General features: G+C 41.9%; 1 protein-coding gene across 5 annotated transcripts in view; it reads right to left on the bottom strand.

Moving 5' to 3' along the window:
- Positions 1 to 20,716, bottom strand: part of CDC42BPA (CDC42 binding protein kinase alpha) — a 360,647-nt gene that overhangs the window by 186,225 nt on the left and 153,706 nt on the right. For all 5 annotated transcript variants that reach the window (XM_073628296.1, XM_073628295.1, XM_073628298.1 and 2 more), the window contains exon 4: positions 3,821 to 3,916. In XM_073628296.1, the coding sequence (XP_073484397.1) occupies positions 3,821 to 3,916 (96 nt within the window). The remainder of the gene's footprint in view (positions 1 to 3,820; positions 3,917 to 20,716) is intronic.

Below are 20,716 nucleotides of genomic sequence, written 5' to 3'. Positions count from 1 at the left end.
TTTTAGATATTTGCAGAAAAAATTAAAAAACATTTATAATTTTCCTTCCACTTCACAATTATGTGCCACTTTGTGTTGGTCTATCACATAAAATCACAATAAAATACATTTACATTTTCGATTGTAACATGACAAAATGTGGAAAATTTCAGGGGGTGGGTATGAATACTTTTTTCAAGACACTGTAGCTTCCTAAGAACATCACAGCACCATGTCCACAACAGACTCTTAGGAGAACTTATGCAAAAATGAAAATGCCTGGTGGAGTGGTCTTTCCTAGTTAATGCCCAAATGCGATGCTAGCCATAGGTGTGCGCAGCCTATTGCATTAGGGTGTGCACCCCAAAGTTCAAACACTTGCGCCTTTCTCTGCAGCCTCAGCTCACGGGGCAGTGAATGAATGGGAAGTGCTCTGTGCTGAGTGGCTTCCTCTTCATTCACAAACTGAAGCATGGTAACCACAAAGTAAATAGTAAAAACAGTTTACTATGCTTCAGTTATGAATAGACACAGTGAGCGAGTGTGTTCTCTGTGTTCATTTAGAAAAGGAAGGGGCTGGAAAATTACATATTTACTAGCCCCTTCCCCTGCTCTCCATCCTGAAACATACTCCGCAGTAGCAGGGAGAGGAGAGAAGCCAGCAGCACTGCGGGGTGGAGGGGCCAACAAGGGGGGAAGTCTGGGCAGTAGGGGGAAGCGGCATCACACATAGTGATTAGGTTGTGCCCAGGCACACCTGGCACACCCCCTGCGCACGCTTATGATGCTAACCCTCCATGTTTGAAAGAAGGGAAATTATTTAACAGGGTGGGGGCCGGGGGCCAGTCAGGATGGGGAAGAAAAGCCTAGATAATTCTTGACATCTACCAAGAATTGAGGCGGTCTCTATATGACTTGCTGCAACTTCTAATGCACACTATAAGAAGCTCACAATGTGCAGTGAATTCAGAGTAAGAAATTTCAGTACAGGAGAGGAGCCTGTACAACTGTGCAAGACTGAAGGAAAGGCTGGAGTTCAGCTTTAAAGGATAGGAAGTGTGTCAATAATAGGATCACCAGGTGCAAATAAAAATGAAAAAAAAAAATATGCTTTATTGATTGCATCCCATCTGGTCCTATATTCACCTTCATCCCTGATCCAGTGATCTTGGCTGTATGTCCTGATTGGGTCTTCTGAAAACATCTTCAAAGGGTACTCTACAGCATGAGCCATGACTCCCCATAATATTGTATGGCTCGCCCTGGGTGTATGTGCAGGGTGAAGAGGACCCAGTGAAGATATTTTCAGAAGCATAACCGTGTAGCACCCTCTAGGGATGCCCAATGAGGATAGTTAGATCAAGGATGAAGGTATCAGACCAGGTGGACTGCATTTAGTATCAGGGCTGCATTCATTAAATGACATAAGATACAGTGACCTTTAAAGACCCGTGTACCAGCCTGTATATACCCCTTCATTACCAGGCCAATTAAAAAAATGTTAACACTGTGACAGTTTGACTGGCAATTACCCAGTCATGTAATAGTGTACCCAAAATAATGTTTTTGTTTTTTTTAACAGATGGAGCTTTCTTTTCATGGTATTTAATAACCGCTGTTATTTTCACCATATAAAGCAGGGGTCTCAAACTAGCGGCCCTCCAGCTGTTGCAAAACTACAAGTCCCATGAGGCATTGCAAGGCTGACAGTTACAAGCATGACTCCCACAGGCAGAGGCATGATGGGATTTGTAGTTCCGCAACAGCTGGAGGGCCACCAGTTTGAGACCCCTGATATAAAGGGACCCAACATTTTAATACAAAATGCCAGGACAGTATGAACATCCCCAATATTGCCTCTTTTGAAAAGTAGACACTACATTGTGATTTCAACTTTTGCCATTTTTTGGGAAAATAAAGATGCTGGTACTGAGGTGGTTAAATATGGTGTACTAGACACAGAGCACAGTGCATACAGGTCATACACAGAGGGAGGGAAGAGGTGAAAAGGTAATTTAAAGATCACTTACAAAGGGATGAAGGCAATGAAAGGGTGAGAGCTGAGATGTACAGGGTGTTGGGGGCAAAAGGATTATGAAAAGATCCAACAGTAAACCCCCACCCTGAACCTGCAGCAGCCTGCATTAAAGAAGTATAGCCAAAGCTTTTTTGGCTATACTTCTCCCATAAATCACAGGAGTGCACATTGTTCTGCATGCCTGTGACCTGTTTTCAGCCAACAAAGTATGCTATCGGCTGACGTCACAGAGCCGGTCAAGGCTCTAAAAAGATCCCAGCCATATAGTCTGGATCCACCCAGATGCCTGGACCTGTAGCTGGCTCAACCCCTCATCGAATCGCTGAGAGCCTGAGTCAGCAGCTCCCACCTCCTCCACAGCCCGGCGCTCCAGTGAGTACTGGAGGAGCAGAACAGAGAGCCCATCCTTAAGACTAAGAGCTGTGCGAACAGTGGTGTTTGATGGTGCAGTTCTAGTTCTTAGAGCCAGCAGGGAACAGATGCAGCATCGCACCGATGCCGCATCCAACTAGGTGAGCATAATTTATTTTTGTTTTGTTTTTAATCCCAAATTTCTCTTTTATTTAAATTACATCCCCATTCCTCTTTTTAAAGCAGAAGGGGTGGGTAAAAAGTACATTAATGGATGTCAACTACGATCACCAAACAGTAAATTTGCCTACAATGATCTAATCACTTCTAACAACGAAAGTGAAAATAATCATTGTGCGCTTTATTTGACTGATTAGTTGTAGGAGAAATAACATGAAATGTAGCTTTCCTTGCGTCGTAATAAATTCAAATTGGTGTAGGGCGTTCCAAAGGATGGGAGAGGCTCAGGAAAAGTCGGAGGCGAGCACGGGAGGAGATGACAAGGGAGCAGGAGGTCTTGGGAGAAAGGTGGAACGAAGAGAACGATTTGGTTGATATTTTGAGACTAGGCTAGTGATGTGGGGCAGAGTTGTGGATGGCTTTGTAAGTTATCTAAATATTGCCAAAAACCAACAGCTATTTTGATATATATATATATATATTTTGATACAATCATTTTATTGAATAAGTGGGTATATGGGAAGCGTTAGGAGTGACCAATGTTACAATCTGATTGTACAATCTGACTGACCAATCCTCCCACTGTCTCCAATACAGTTTACCCAAAACTCTCTGAAGAAAAAAATAAGCATTTTAGCTCTGTACATTTTTCCAAAAAGTATTGAAAATAATCGGAGGCTAAATCAATTTTACTCATCCCTGTTTGTAATGTGTGGGCAGCTTAAATGTACATAGGCATCAGACTCTGCAAAAAGCTTGCAGTTGCATGCAGAGAATATCTTCATTATTTAAATTAGATCCCCATTCCTCTTTTTAAAGCAGAAGGGGTGGGTAAAAAGTACATTAAGATTGATCATCACAGATCACATGGTACAGAGCTGCTGTACACTTGATGATCATTTCTGATGACATTTATAAAACAGCACTGCAGAAACAGACATCTACTCCATACTTTTTTTTTTTTTTTTGCAATATAGTGGGCGGGCAGGTGGCGGTTAAAGGAACCATAAAGCCCTTCACTAAACAAGTGAGAACCACAGCAGAAGTTGTATTTCCATTACAAATGCAAAAGGAGTGTATTCATCATTTTAGGATAGTTGGCAGAGCCATGCAAATCATTTCCCAGCTCACTGTTGGCGCCATGAAAAAGGTAAATAGACCCTGAAGACCCCAATATAAAATGGCCAAGCACCTCTGCCATAAATTTGTTTCTTTATGTTGTGCTGAAAAGGGTCAGCAATTGATTTGTGAAGTAATAGTAAATGCACTTACCAGATAGTTGTCATCCTGGAATGCATAGTGCAGCGTGGTGGTCCACTGACTGTCTCCGTTAACCAGGACATCTCTCTCTTCCCGAAAACAGGCTGTCTGGGGAGCAAAAAGAGGTCCTGTTATACAGCTGTCCACCCAAACCTCATGTTCATATCATTACATAAAACAGAGTGTTTAATTTATTACAATTCTTCATTAATAATCCAAAACATATTTGGCAGCACCTGAACGGTCTCTATCCTGCTGCAAACAGCTAGCTTACTCGTGTCTTAAGCTGTCCATAACAACTGACTAGGTTCCCCCATCTACACAAATTCGAGGTGGATGGAGGCATCCTCCTCGCTGCGTCATTGTATCCTGATAGCGGGGAGACTTGTAAGCAGGTGCAGTCTGTTTCCTCCACTGCAGGTGGCCCCCAACAGTAGCTGTTCTGCAGCTAGAGAGGCAGTCATGGTAAACAGGGTTCCTCTATAGTTTCCCATGGGCACTGGGGAAGCAATCCGTTTGGACACTAGTGGCCATCTTGGGTCAGGCAGAGCCTATTTAAGGCCCTGGCTCCTGGGTTTGGCGTGCTTTATATGAGTGGGTAGCGAAAGGGAAAGGTACTAGTGATTGGGAAAGGTTCCTGAGGAGGGAAAGCGCAGGGTCACAACTCTTTTGGACATCTTCCTGATTGGGCTTGAGACAGCCAGGCCGCATTCTGTCCCTCTCAACAGACACTGTCAGTCCGGCTAAGACCTTCTCCTGTCACATTGCTGGCTGATCAGTGCTGACTGAGTGGCTAAAATCTGACAGGGTGGTTGAACAGAAGTCGATCGGTAGATTGACTTCTGTTCAGCCACAGTGCTGAACCAGGCAAATTTTGACCCATTTATGGCCAGCTTAAAAAAATCAAAATCTAAAATTTAAATCTTTAATTGATCATTTTTTTTCAAGCCTTAAAGTAGAATGACTTTTACCTATAGGTAAGCCTATATTAAGGCTTACCCTATAGGTAGTGTAAATATCTCCTAAATGTGTATCGTTCAAGAGGTATTTGCTGTACATGCAGCCAGTGACATCACTGCGCATGCGCTCTGAAGAAACGGCCACCCGTGCTGTTTCTACAGAGCCCTGTCCTGTGACAGGCTGACGTCATCGCGGCTCTGGCCAGTCACAGAGCCAGAGTTGCGAACCCAGAAGCAAGACGGTTGAAGATGGAAGTGGCCTCCAGCTCTGACATCTCGGCATGGGAGGGCTTCATTTACAACCACTTTACCTAAAAGAATTCTTGGCCAGTCACAAAACTAATAGGAAAGAATTTTTGCTGAAAACTGAGCCCTAAAGAAACAAATATATATTTAAAATAGATTTATAAGACCTGCTCAAACCACCAAGAGGGAGCAATGCTGTTCAGTCAGCCTTGTGATTACAGTAACCCTGCCAGAACACACAGGCAGGTTGATGGCCTCAATTTTCTCCACTGAAATTCAGCAGCACAACCTTTGGTCATCAGCCTACTGACTGGGTGGCGGAGGAGTAACACCAGACTAATGAAATCATTGTCCTGTGTTTTTCTATGGTAAACAAATTCTAGTGTTATGCTGGCCATATATACATCAATATTTTATTTAAAATTCAATCCAAGCATATAGCCGTTTGGATGTCAACTACGATCACCAAACAGTAAATTTGCCTACAATGATCTAATCACTTCTAACAACGAAAGTGAAAATAATCATTGTGTGCTTTATTTGACTGATTAGTTGTAGGAGAAATAACATGAAATGTAGCTTTCCTTGCGTCGTAATAAATTCAAATTGGTGTAGGGCGTTCCAAAGGATGGGAGAGGCTCAGGAAAAGTCGGAGGCGAGCACGGGAGGAGATGACAAGGGAGCAGGAGGTCTTGGGAGAAAGGTGGAACGAAGAGAACGATTTGGTTGATATTTTGAGACTAGGCTAGTGATGTGGAGCAGAGTTGTGGATGGCTTTGTAAGTTATCTAAATATTGCAAAAAACCAACAGCTTTTTTGATATATACTGTATTTATTGGCGTATAACACTCACTTTTTCACCTTAAAAATCGGGTGCAAATAGCGTGTGCGTGTTATACGCCAATACTTCAATTTTAGCTGCCTCAGAGGGGACAGGGAGCGGGGCAGGATGAGCGCCGTCAGATTACATTCAGTGAGAATCTCCTGTTTACTTGGCGGCTTCTGTAATAGGAAGCCCCGTCTCCTGGGCCGCTATTGGACCACTGTTCTGTTCGATCAGGCTGCACTGATGGCAATGGTGAGGCTGCCGCATTGATGGCAATGGTGAGGCTGCCGCATTGATGGCAATGGTGAGGCTGCCGCATTGATGGCAATGGTGAGGCTGCCGCATTGATGGCAATGGTGAGGATGCTGCATTGATTGCAATGGTGAGGCTGCATTGATGACACTTGTGAGGCTGTAGATGGGCATTGATCAGGCTGCATTGATGGCAATGGTGAGGATGCTGCATTGATGGCAATGTTGAGGCTGCATTGATGGCACTTGTGAGGCTGTAGATGGGCATTGATCAGGCTGCATTGATGGCAATGGTCAGGCTGCAGATGGGCACCAACTCTTATTTTGCTTCAAAGTTTCTTATTTAAAATGTAGTTTTTTTTCCTGAAACTTCCCTCTTAAAGGGGTTGTAAAGGTAATTTTTTTTTTTTTTTTAAATAACAAACATATCATACTTACCTTCACTGTGCAGCTCGTTCTGCACAGAGTGGCCCCGAACCTGGTCTTCTGGGGTCCCTCGGCGGCTGTTTCAGCTCCTCCCCGCAAGCATTTACCACCTTAATGCGAGCTCCCTCGCATGGTGGTGAGTGCTTGCGGGCGCGCTCCCGTGATACAGCCGGCGGCTATAGCCGCTCGCTGTATCACTCGGCCCCGCCCCCCGGCGCGCCGCGTCATCGGATGTGATTGACAGCAGCGCGAGCCAATGGCTGTGCTGCTTTCAATCCATCCACTGCAGCCAATCAGCGACCAGGCTGAGCTGCAATGAGGACGAGCAGCGAAGATTCGAGGCGTCAGGTAAGTAAAACGGGGGGGCTGGGGGCGGCGGTACTGTCAAAAGTTTTTTCACCTTAATGCATAGAATGCATTAAGGTGAAAAAATTTTTATCTTTACAACCCCTTTAAAATGAATGTGCGTGTTATACGCCGATAAATACGGTATATATATTTTTTAATACAATCATTTTATTGAATAAGTGGGTATATGGGAAGCGTTAGGAGTGACCAATATTACAATATGATTGTACAATCTGACTGACCAATCCTCCCACTGTCTCCAATACAGTTTACCCAAAATTCATCTGAAGAAAAAAATAAGCATTTTAGCTCTGGACATTTTTCCAAAAAGCATTGAAAATAATCAGAGGCTAAATCAATTTTACTCATCCCTGTTTGTAATGTGTGGGCAGCTTAAATGTACATAGGCATCCGACTCTGCAAAAAGCTTGCAGTTGCATGCAGAGAATATCTTCAATAGGTGTGAATGGTACCACCCTGAAAAGAAAAACATATAAGCATAACACACCAACAAAAAGGGTGAAACTAGGCCAGGAATAAGGTGACATCTCCCTAATGGGGACACAAAAACCTAACCTTTAAAACCTAAATATAGGATGAGGAATTGAAGCACAACTATTCTTTTTCCTCTAGTCACTTTTACGAAAGGTCCACCTATAAAAGTCATTGGACAAATGCAGCTGCCAGTTGACTCCAATATAAAAGCATAAAAATACACATTAGGCAATCCAGCAGTCATCACATTTTGAAGGTGTATTGAGCTATTAAAATCAGATAGAGGTTTTAACCCTTCCCCATTCTGCCCTATAGTCTGTCTAGAGTAGTTCTTTAACTTTCCATCTTCTAGAATAAAACACTACTAGCATACCAACATGACAGAAAGCATAACAGTGGTGCCTAAGGAAGAAAAGTTTATTTAGAGTAATACAATGGCGAAATTATCTGGCGATTGTCCAAGCAATGCTCTGACAGGCGCAAAGAAAAAAAATATGTAAAACCCTAATAACGCTGACAAATGAAATTCCCAAATGAGACAGAAAAATCCAAACTCCCAAACCCATGTCACAAAAAATACCAGAAGGCCTCAAGCAAGCTGTGTGGGCGATTATCTGGACATTTCAAGAGACATGAGACACACACCCCAAACATGTCTGCCTGTCACCAGGTCTTATCTGCTCCCCAGAGGAAGGAGAGAGCCAAAATTCAGACAAATTTCACATACTCAGCATAAAGGTAAACTATAACGGAGAATCTAAAGAGGCCGCTGGGCTAAATCAGTCTCAGCAGACAGACTTGTACTGAATGAGGAAAAGTTCACTATAGAAGACTACTAAGCAGGAAGAACTGTCTGTAATAAGCGAGGACGATCAGAGAAGTTTTGCCGCAAAATTACCAACTTCCCCTTTGGCAAAATTAACCACAAAAATACACTGGAGTCAATTAGCCACTCAGTACTCCAAGCTTTTGCCAAAGGCACAATTGGACATTTTGCCGTAAATTCAATTTAGCTTAACGTTGTTCATCCTTAGTACTAAGCAAACGCGGGTTAAAGCTTATTTATAAGCTCTATATAATGGCTTGGGGACTGCTTCTAGAGGAGGGTGTTAATTGCTGCATAAAAGACAGGAATCCATCCCCAGATCCTTTTTTTTCTGTTGTCTGTGTCCCATTGGGGGGATTTTTCTTCACTTTCTCTCTTGTAGACACAACAAGAAGCGAGAGGAGTCTCTCCAAAGCGAAGGGAAGTCCTCTTAGATATTTGTCACCAGAACAGGTGTCCCCGTTCAGATACCTCCCCCCTATTCCAACGACAACTCGAAGCGGTAGCAAATGTGGACTCTCCCTGCAAGGTAAAGGCATAGGCTCCTTTCCCACAAACAGACCGATCAGGTCCGCCTGTTTGTTTTTCAGGCAGGCCTGATCGGACCACTCTTTGTTCCCTAAGGGGAGGTGGATGTAAATGGACATGTGTCCGTTTACATCCGCCTGCATCTGATCCCCCAAAAACAGACGGACAGGGATTCGGTCCCCATTCGTCTAGCGGATTGATCGGATGACAGTTGGATGAAAATGGACTTATTGTCCATTTCCATCCAACTGTCATTCGATCCAATCCACTAGATGGATGGGGACTGATTCCCCATCAGTCTGTCACCTCCTGTCCATTTCCATCCGACTGCCTCTGGATGTGTCCATGTCCGCTCTGCGGTGGACAGAGTCCCCACTGAGCAGGTGGACTTGCTTGACGGAATCTCCCCTACGTGAAAGAGGCCATAATGTGCTAGTATGCATTGACACATAGTCACGGTAATGGCAAAGAGCTCTGAAGTAACGGCACGGTTATGCTGGTCCTTTAGAGTCCATGTGCCGGTGACGCTAGAATATCTCCTAAACAGTGCAGGTTTAGGAGATATTAATTTTACCCACAGGTAAGCTTTATTATAAGCTTACCTGTAGGTAAAAATAAACAAAGAGTTTAATACCATGTTAAGCTTTAGGTTCCGAGAGGGGAACCTATAGCTGGCCATAAATGGTTAGTTGTTTTCATTCAGCTAGAAGGCTGAACAAAGAATTAACAAATTCTTCCATCCACATAAACAAGGTCCTGCTGGGACACTGTATTGTGGCAGCAGCGCATGCCACTATCCCAATAAACTGATCAGTGGCTACAGGTAATCGTGTGCATGCGCTGAGCAATGGAAAATTTTCAAATGTGTCCCTGCAACAGTGAATCAAACAAACAAATTATGTTGAGTCTCATTAGGAGAGGGCACGAAAGAGCGGCAACACAGGAGCACAAATGGGAGACAGGGATAGAGAGTTGTCACTTAATAACAAGAAGGGCCTGGTCAAGGATCTTCACGGTGGGATTGCTCAGGATTATTTCATATTTGAAGAACATTGAAAATGATTTTTGCCATTAACATGTTAAAATTTTAATGACATTTTTGTGATTCGTTTTACATGTACCTTGAAAACTATTTTTCGTAATCAAAAATTTCACCGCTTTCTCTAGCAAAGATTTCATCGTCCACAGTGGCATGTTAGGGTGAAGATCTGCTGAAAGCAAACGACAGGGCTGAATCTTTATAAAAACAGGGCCAAGGATGTGATAAAAACATCAGCCGTCGTTGCAGAAATTGCTCCTTCGCCCGTAGCAGGAAAAGTACAGAAGTTGTGGAATTTCGCCTGAACTTTTTAACCTCTCTGCTGAGAGCAGTTACATTTCAACAAGGTTTTTCTTGGCAACATCATCCTTAATCAAGATGAGCGAGGAAGATTTTCTGAAGCAAACCAACGTTTATTTTACATTGAAAGTAGCGTTGTAAATATGGCCAAAACAAACCCGTTTTGGCCGGGGGAAGTAAGCTTATGAAATGCTGAGAACACTTGTTTAAAAACTCTTTTGAAATATACGCAAAGAGGCATTTCTGAGAAAATTTACCCACAGCCTATTAGTTCCCTTTACTTTGCATATTCACCATTTTCCGTCACCAGTCAATTCACAATTTTTGGTGGCTGCTGGTGGGATAAATGGTCTAGTCTAGAATATGCTGTCTATCCACTTCAGCTCTGGAAGATTTTACCCCCTTCATGACCAGGCCATTTTTTGCTATTCGGCACTGTGCTACTTTAACGGATTGTGCAGTCATGCAACACTGTATAACATTTTCTCCCCACAAATAGAGCTTTCTATTTGTGGTATTTGATCACCACTGGGATTTTTTTATTTGTTGCGCTATAAATGAAAAAAAGAGCATAGATTTAGAATAAAATATATTATGTACTGTGTTATAAAACATATCCAATAAGATTTCTTCATAAATTTAGGCCAAAATGTATTCTGCTACTTGTTAATGGTAATAATAAATCAGAATAAATGTATATTGATTGGTTTGCGTGAAAGTTATAGTGTTTACAAACTATGGAATATATACTGCCATTTATTCATTTTTATTTTTTTATGCGAGTAATGGCAGTGATTAGTGACTTATAGCGGGATGGCAAACAATCTGACACTAACTGAAACTTTGTGGGAACTGGCTAACTGCCACTGATATCTCCAGTGATACAAATACAGTGATCAATGCTAATAATATACACTGTCACTGTACTAAGGACACTGGCTAGGAAGGAGTTAACATCTGGGGCAATCAAGTGGGATAAATGTGTGCCTAACAATGTTTACTATATGTACCGTGTGCTGATTTCCTTAGCAATGCGGTGGTTTTTATACCCTGCTTAGCAGGGAAACAAAAACCGGAACATCACCACTGTCAGAAGAGAGCTTTGTGTTGTTTACATACACATAGCTCACTCCTGTCACTCACTCCGACGATTGGCGGGTCCCGGCCATAAATCATTGACCGGGAACCGCTGATCACCATGTGTTGGAGCCAGTGACCACACAGCCGGTCGGGCACATGTGCTCGCTCCCTCCTACCTGGAAATGCAGAATCACGTTATATATATGTGATTCTGCGCAGCCAGCCGCACTGTAGCAGTAAAACTACAGTGCACGGTTGGCAAGTGGCTAGTGTTTGCTTTAGTTTTTTTTAGATAAACATCTAAATTAAAATTATATATGTATATAGGGCCAGCCATATTTCTTCATTTCATACGCAGGCTGTGCTTGCAATTTTCAGTGCTACACAATGGTTGCTCTTCACTGCTCCTTCTCACAAAGCAAGTCTATATGTTGGTTGAGATATTGAAAACAATGCAGCTTGGGGAGATTTTCTCATACTTCCAGTTATGTCTCTGGTACAAGAAGTGAAGTTAAATTTCTCCAAATGGACATGGATAAAAAACCTTTGGTGTAGGTAGCATTGGACAATTTCTTTTTGGGTGTAAGGTGCCACAACCCAATTCTAAAGGGTTCAGTAGGGTTAATGTTGTGTCTGGGCTTCTGATCTCCTGGAGGAACCAGGTGTTCTGGTTCATATGCAGTGTGAAGGCTGTATGTTTTATGATTACCAATACAAATCTATATTACCGTATGTCTCCTTTCAAAAGGCATTCCTCACCCTCCAGAAAACAAGCAGTAAAAAAAAATACCAGTATATAAAATATATAAATAAAAAAGAAACCTGAAAAGGCTGTAACTTATTCAAAACTCTTATCCAAGGTTTAAAGAACAAGTTATGACATTAAGGTGAACCTGTTCATAAAGTATGCAGTACAAACTGAGTACATAACAGTGAAACTTTAAAAACGACAGGGCCATGTACTATACAAATACTGACTTTGCTCCAAGTCTAATCTTAAGCACCATGCTCCATCCATTTGTACACAGCATTGTAGGTGTCTATAGTTCACTAACTGATTTCATGCAAGTGATGCAGTGGCTGGTATAAGCTTACCAGCAATAGTCCCTCCAATCAACCACTTAATTCTTTCTTTGGAGCCTTCACATGGACCCATTTGCATCTATACAGTCTGTTCCATTGACATGTGTTAACAAATTGTACCAAGGTAACCAAATTACTATTAAAGGGCTGCCAACACACCTAAAAAAAAAAACAAATTAGTGGACTTGACCCCTTTTTTCTGCCATACCTTGGAATATGCAATACAGTCCATCGAGATGCCATTCATAATGAATGGCACTGAAATACATCTCAGTAGGTATATCAAAGTGTAGCACTATTGTGTCAAATTAGATATAGAGCCATAATACACAAACCGTGAAAGTTATACATATATCAAAATAAAGTGAAAAAATGGTGAAATAACAAAGTCTCTAATAGTCTCCAAGTTCACTAATATGTAGTGATCATTCACGGTCCATACTGCGATGGAACAGTCCTGTTCACCTTGTGAGTAGCCAGTATGGTAAATGGAAGGCAATTCATGATAATCCCACCACCAGAGTGAATTGCAGGCTTACCAGAAAATGTGGACCCAAAAGAACATACGTTCTATGAGTCAAATGTGCTTGCATTGCCACCAGCAATGGAAGGGGAGCCTTAGAGAACCACGATGATGGAAATCTGGAATCATCCAGGCTTTAATGATGAGGGGTTTTCTCCATACGGGTGATTATACATCCAGGAAAATTAGCTTGTAAAAGATAAAGAAAGGGCCACCTAGCGGAATTCCGTAAGCAAAAATTTAATAAAAAGTAGAACACTTACATTTATGTTGTAAAAAAAGCGCTTTAAGTAAAATCGTGGCAGCAGTGGAGTCCTCCCGACGCGTTTAGTCTCAGTAGACTTCGTCTGGGGTGCTCGTCCACTGCAGCCGTACTCCCTAATAAAGAAACTGTGACCCCTATGATGAGAATCCAGCTCGTACAGTGTTTAGCCATGCACTTCCGGGTTCATCCAAAATGGCGGACCCGCGTGCGTTCCAAGCCTCTCTATACTATTCCACAATATGTTCCAGCACCCTAAGTTATATTGTTTATATCTCTCCATATGTGTTAATTTATAAAATAAAACTAATTATTACATACATAGGGAAACCGGAAAGAACAAAAAAGTAAAATTAAAACGCGAACGTGAAAAGGGGAAAATGAAGGATAACCGTCTCCCATTCTGACACATTACGCACCTCCTATCACACGTTGCACAAAATGACGTGCGTTCAAGACCGAGATCACATGATCAGACGTACGTCATGACGTCATGACCCGACCTGCGCTCCAAATAGGATGGAACGCACGTCGAAGATCTTCGAAGTGACGTGCGCCTCACGTCCCGATGTGATGGCCGAACACACGGCGTAGTGCGGTGGTTATACGTGCGTGCCAAGAAAGTAAATGGGGACTACAATTGTGCCATCCTCATAAAGCAATGTCAGAGTTAACCCGATGAACGGGCATGTCCATCCCTTGCATACAAGATTAACCAAAATTACCAGTGATATTCAAATGACCAGCAGTACTTCTTCTCACTGCTTTATAGCCCATATTAAAATAAAAGATCAGCAGATATTAAGGTCAAGGACAAGAAAATGATATATTTCAAGTCCATCAACAAATGGCAATAATAAATTGTGAACACTAATATATTTAGACTAAGAGTGGATTATGTCCAATAATATGTATTTTAACAAAAATGGATACGTGACAAAAAATAATAAAAAAGAATTATATACATTTTGGACATTTGACGTTTTTTATGAAATAAACGTAGGTGGGTAACACATATCAACAAAAATAACGAAAAACCGTATATATTATGTTTTAGGAATCATTAATAAAGGCATTGATGTCTAATTCCATATTCATGCCGTGTGGGAAGTGAGACTGTAGCTCACATATGCAGAATGTTTCTAAACGCAAAACACCCCTGGTCATGGCACCCCCCCTCCAAGGTTGAATATATTTGTCTATGGCAACACATTGGGAGCCTTTAGGACCACTATTATTGAATTCTTTGTAATGTCTGGGGACACCGTGTTTAGAGTCCCTGCCTTTAATTAGGGAGATATGCTCGCCCACTCTTACAGAAAATGTCTACTGATCTTTTATTTTAATATGGGCTATAAAGCAGTGAGATGAAGTACTGATGGTCATTTGAATATCACTGGTAATTTTGGTTAATCTTGTATGCAAGGGATGGACATGCCCGTTCATCGGGCTAACTCTGACATTGCTTTATGAGGATGGCACAATTGTTGTCCTCATTTACTTTCTTGGCACGCACGTATAACCACTGCACTACGCCGTGTGTTCGGCCATCACATCGGGACGTGAGGCGCACGTCACTTCCGAGATCTTCGACGTGCGTTCCATCCCATTTGGAGCGCAGGTCGGGTCATGACATACGGCTGATCGTGTTATCCCGGTCTTGAACGCACGTCATTTTGCGCAACGTGTGATAGGAGGTGCGTAATGTGTCAGAATGGGAGACGGTTATCCTTCATTTTCCCTTTTTCACGTTCGCTTTTTAATTTTAGTTTTTTGTTCTTTCCGGTTTCCCTATGTATGTAATAATTCGTTTTATTTTATACATTAACACATATGGGGAGATATAAACAATATAACTTAGGGTGCTGGAACGTATTGTGGAATAATATAGAGAGGCTTGGAACGCACGCGGGTCTGCCATTTTGGATGAACCCGGAAGTGCATGGCTAAACACTGTATGAGCTGACTTCTCATCATAGGGGTCACAGTTTCTTTTAGGGAGTTTATTAGGGAGTAAGGCTGCAGTGGACAAGCACCCCAGACGAAGTCTAGTGAGACGAAACGCGTCTGGGGGACTCCACTGCCGCCACGATTTTACTTAAAGCGCTTTTTTTACGACATAAATGTAAGTGTTCTACTTTTTATTAAATATTATTTGCTTATGGAATTCCGCTATGTGGCCCCTTTCTTTATCTTTTACAAGCTAATTTTCCTGGATGTATAACCACCCATATGGAGAAAACTCCTCCAAAGGGGAGGGGCCAGGACGAAGCTGTCAGCACGGAGGAAGAGACGAGAGGAGTATACCACACCGCACGCCATACCAGCGATTTGCTTTCTCATATGTGAAGCCTTGATTAGGATGGTGCACTCACGCACCCACGCAATGTGAGTACCCCTAGGAGGGGAGTGTTTGTTTTTGGAATGAAATTCTTTTACAATGTTACACTATGGAGTTTATTTTCTTTCATTTATGAAATGGAATGTTGTTAACTGAGCAAGTCGAAGGACAACATCAGCATATCTTTTAGAGCCCAGGAGTGGCTCCCAAGCGTGATTTGACATAGTTTGGGTACTGTGTCACACGCTCTGAGGTGAGCGCATATGCTTTTGGGGGTCACCGGAGAGCACTGGAGCATGATATATATTTACACTTCTTGGATGAGCATGATGGATATCACTGTTGATGGACACTGTATTTGTGCACTTTGCATTTTTTATTTATGAACTTCATCAATCACTTTATTGAAAGAGTGGGCACTCTTCTAAACCAGAGTTTGCACTTGGATTTTTAGCATTTTTATGCACGTTGCACTTTGTTTATTTTATCACTAAATAATTTACCACAGATTGGAATTTATTGGTTTAGCTATATTGGGATATATTGTTTAATATTCAATATTTATTATTTTTTAATTTTTATTAATTTATTTTTTCCATACACTGATTTTTATTTTAATTATAATTTCTCTAGTGCAAACGCATTTATTTTATTATACAACACACAAGCAGCTGGCTCTGACCCACCAGGGAATGGCCTTAGCCCAAAGTCTCTATGATCTCTCTCTCTCCAGTCTGTACTCACAAATGTCCTTGGAACATTGGTTGCCTCCTTCCAATATCCATGTGACACTTTCTCCCTGTGACACCAGACTAGATACTCAGACGACAGTCCCCGAGTCAGCTTTCTGCAGCTTCCAGCGAGCAGGTCCTTAGGTCACCCACCTGAGGCCTCGACACCCCATGCGCACATTACAGGATTGCCTAAGGGGGCAAGCAGCTCCTCTTAGGCTGTGATCTCCTTTTAAGGAAAATTACCTGAATGCTGTGTGTCTCAGAGTATTTATATAGGCTCCCAGCAGCCATTTGGGCCACCCTCTGACGGATTAGCCAGGGTTGTATGAATAGCTGCTGTTTAGACTCTTCCTGACCACTAATTTCCAGAGCCTTCTAGACTAATCAGAAGGAAGCAATCAATCCTGTAACTACTGAAACATAAAACAGACAAAATTCATCAATGCAGCCACCCTGGTTAAAGTGAGGCAAAACCAAATTTGCCTAACAACGAACAGCAGTTTCATTGGGAACAATGAGCCATTACGAAATAAACCTAATTCTAACACCTATTCACCTAATCCTAGCACCTATCTAGGAGGGTGCTACGTGTATAATACATCTGCACAACTAACACATTACAATAAAAGTAATTAGTAGACTTTCTGACAAAGCAGAAACCAGCTTCCGCTTTCATGGGAACCGAGTAACTGCAGTACAAATTAGGGAAGCTGGGATTTCCCACTCAACTCACTTAGCTTCCAAAAATCTGACGCTGGGAAATGAGACTGAAATGCACTCATTTTACAGGTATTGTATAGAATGGGATCAGTTTAGCAGTGTGAAAGGAACATATCCTGTGCAGGTCAGGAGGGGCTGATCCCACTGCAGCAGGGAGATGGCATGAGATGCTCCTAAAGTGACCCTGTTACATTTGGAATATGAAGGTTCGCACAACTCACAAAAGTGCACACAGAAAGCCTCAACCCTAGCAGAAAGATACTTTTTCAGCTTTAATCAGAAGAAATAGAATTTTCCTTCTGGGCATTAAATTTCGACATTGAGAAGTGCCTGGTTCTTTCCTTCAGGCAGACATCTCAAGGGTTTACCATCACGCAAGACGATACAGCTCACTTTCTCTTACTAAAGGTGCTTCTGATGCTCCATTCTGTGAAACTGCTTGACCTTGCAAAGGGCCAAGAAGGCCTAACTTCACAAATAGGCAAACATATATGTAACTAATTACCTCCCACTCTCCTGCATTGAGGGTCTCTAGTGCTCTTGCTCCATGATTCCCTGAGTACATGTGGACAAGCTGTCTTAAGCGGGCCATTACACTGAATTTTGATCAGTGTGTGGCTGCCCCTGCTTGACAGAATTTCACTATCTGCACCTCAGCTAATCAGAGAAAGCCTTGTATTCATTCAGAAAATACAAAGCTTCCTCTGAATGGCTGAGCAGAGCTCGATTTTGTTCCAGGAGTGGGACGGGAAGTCTATCCCACTGCTGGAAGACAGCACTGTATACAGTATGAACCTGATACTACATACAGTTTATACAATGCTGACAGCAAGTGCACCGGTTAGTAAAGGAAATTGTTTGCATGAACCAGCTTTGTCCAAATCAACTATATAAAGTTCAAATCTAGAGTTAAGCTTTACCCACTTAACACATATGACATTCTGGGCTTTAAGTGGTTAAATATGAACGGTGTTTCTCACGACTCTCCCGTGCGATCAGGGAGACAGAGAATGACCTTCGGAGGCCAGGAACAACATCATGACGTCACTTCCAGCACCAGCAGATGTAAACACTGCCATTTTTTTGGCTGGAAAGCCAGAGATCGCGTTTTTTTCCAGCCTACAGGAGAGATGTTGGGACTTATAGAGCCCAGATCTCTCTGTAAAGAGGACATGTCATGTCCTATTCCTATTACAAGGGATGTTTACATTCCTTGTAATAGGAATAAAAGTGATAAAAAAAAATTTAATGGGAAAGTGTAAGAGAAAAAACTTAAAGCGCCCCATCCCCGTGTGCTCGCACGCAGAAGCAACCGCATACGTAGGTCACGCCTGCATATGTAAATAGAGTTCAAACCACCCATGTGCGGTATCGCCGTGAATGTTAGAGCGAGAGCAATAATGCTAGTAAAGACCTCCTTTGTAACGCTAGAATGGTAACAATTTACAAATTGAGATTTTTAAGTACCGAAGTCTGACGCCATTCCACGAGTGTGTGCAATTATAAAGCATGACATATTAGGTATCTATTTACTCGGCATAACATCATAAAAAATTGGGCTAACGTTAAGGTTTTGTTTTTTTAATTCATATATATATATATATATATATATATATATATATATATATATATATATATATATATATATATATAAATATCTTTGGGGTTTCTGAGTAATTTTCTATGAAAAAAATATGATGATTTTTACATGTAGGAGAGGAATGCCAGAATTGGCTTGGGCTGGAAGTGGTTACAAATGTTCTTGACCACGATAATTCTAATTCCAGATAAAACTTCTCCTAGTGCATTACAAGAAGGGTTTTCCTGACTGAGGACAATATTAACAGTTATATATTTTTTTGTTCAGATAAGAAATTAGAAACGTTGTTCATCCTTTGTATTTTTTTTCCATGTCACTGCAGTCAAAACCAATCAATTGGTCTCCATTAACCAATTAGAAAATTGAAGGAACTTTCCAAAAACAAAAGTTTTCAATGAATATCTACAAGTGTATAGCCAGCTTTAGGTTTGACGGTGACACCAAACTGTTACATAACCTAATCTCCCTACAGCAGTTGTATTAAAAAGTAGTGAGCCTGCTATTTGCTATAGCCAACTAAAGTGGTACTTTATAAACAAAGCCCACTATCTGAATGGTTCTTTTAGATGAAATTAGATATGCACTGCAGGTAGATGTAGTGCATCAGGGTTACAAAAAAACCCAAAAAAACAAAAAGAACACAACACTTTTCAATCTACTGTTGTTCACTGCCGATTTGTAAGAAATATTTAAAAGTTGGCAGGCCAGGAGATCCATTGACTATTTGTGTATTCTGGTTAGAGGGTGGGTATCAGTCCACATTGTGTGTGTCAAATGCCTTTCCAAACTTAGATATTGCCTTGTAAAAATAGAAGTGACATCATCACTGTGCTGTACATAACCTTGGCAGAGAGCAGAGCTGTGGGAGGGGCTTGGGATGCTCCACCCACTACAGACTGCCTCCACAAAGCTACAGGAGGGGGCGGAGACAAGACCAGTCACCCTGCACAAGGAGAGAGAGCGCAACAGTGACCAGTCTTTTTTACAGGAAGCTCCTGCATAGAGGCAAAGTTTACACTGGATTAATGCACCGATCTGGAAGAAATACACAAAGCACTTCAAGATTTATATAAGAATACACATGCCTCTTGCATTTAGACAATGTTGGTTTATTCAGGAGTTCAGCTTCCATTATGTTTTCAACATTTTCATCCTTTGTAGCACAGGTGAGCAAACTACAGCCCTCCAGATGTTGTGGAACTGAAAGTCCCATCATGCCTCTGCCTCTGGGAGACATGCTTGTGGCTGTCAGAGTCTTGCAATGCCTCATGGTACTTGTAGTTCCACAAAAGCTGGATTGCTCATGTTTGCTCACCCCTGCTTTATAGCATCTCAGTGCTGCTGATCCCCTAAAGCCACTCCCTGTCCACGTGCACTCCAGCGATGGCTGAATGACATTTTCCTGATGGTGACAACAGTGGACCATCCTTGCGTAATGTGTGTTAAAACGACCACTTGTAGCCTCCAATGGAATTCTGAGTGACAACAACTGAGAACAGCCAGACTACAGGGACAGAGCACGGCCACCCTATACCAATGAATATTGATCCTAATGGCAGCATCACCAGGTATTATTTTAACAAGTGCTGCAGATTTTAAATGACTTGACTGAAAGGATACTGCCAGCTAAAGCCTATATGAGAAACCAGTGATTGGGTTTACCTATACTTTCATGATCTGGATAGAGTACTATAGAGAGATTAAGAACTGAGCTTTTTCTATGACCTTCCAGAAGCCAGACAGAGCCAGGAAACTTGCTTTTTCAGAAAGAAGGCCAGCATCGGCAACCCTTCATTTCTCTCATGACAGATGTATAAGGGAGGATGTATGTGTACTGTATGTGCATAGATAGAGAACACGTATGGGTAATTAAATATGGTGTATAAACACGTTTGAGCAGTGACTGGTGAGAGGACGGCCATGAAAGGACATAATCAGCGCAATATTGTCGCTTCAGGAAGGAATCTATTTTAACAGACTCTGGAAATAGACTCTATTCAGTCCATTTGCTGCCATGGTGCAGTTTGTTTATCAAATATTTTCAGGTTAAGTGAACAGAAAGTTTCCTGGCATCATCCATCACTTGTCCCCCAGGACTGTACTAGATGATGGCTGGGCCTGATTAACCTGAAGCTCTTCTGCAGTTCTGGAAGTCCAAGCATACCTGCACCACATTCACATACAGCAAACTGGCTAATGCATTTAAAAGGATTTTCTTTATCAAAGTAGAAAGGCTTTTAGTGCTCATATCAAATAATTTAATGAAGGAAGCATCTGATTGGCTGCTGTGAAGGAAAAAAAAGAGCATTCCTTCAAAAGAG

This window comes from Aquarana catesbeiana, linkage group LG04, assembly GCF_042186555.1.
Source record: "Aquarana catesbeiana isolate 2022-GZ linkage group LG04, ASM4218655v1, whole genome shotgun sequence".
NCBI classification, from domain to species: Eukaryota; Metazoa; Chordata; class Amphibia; order Anura; family Ranidae; genus Aquarana; species Aquarana catesbeiana.
The sequence above is the reverse complement of the archived record's forward strand: the minus strand, read 5'-3'. Positions and strand labels throughout refer to the sequence as shown.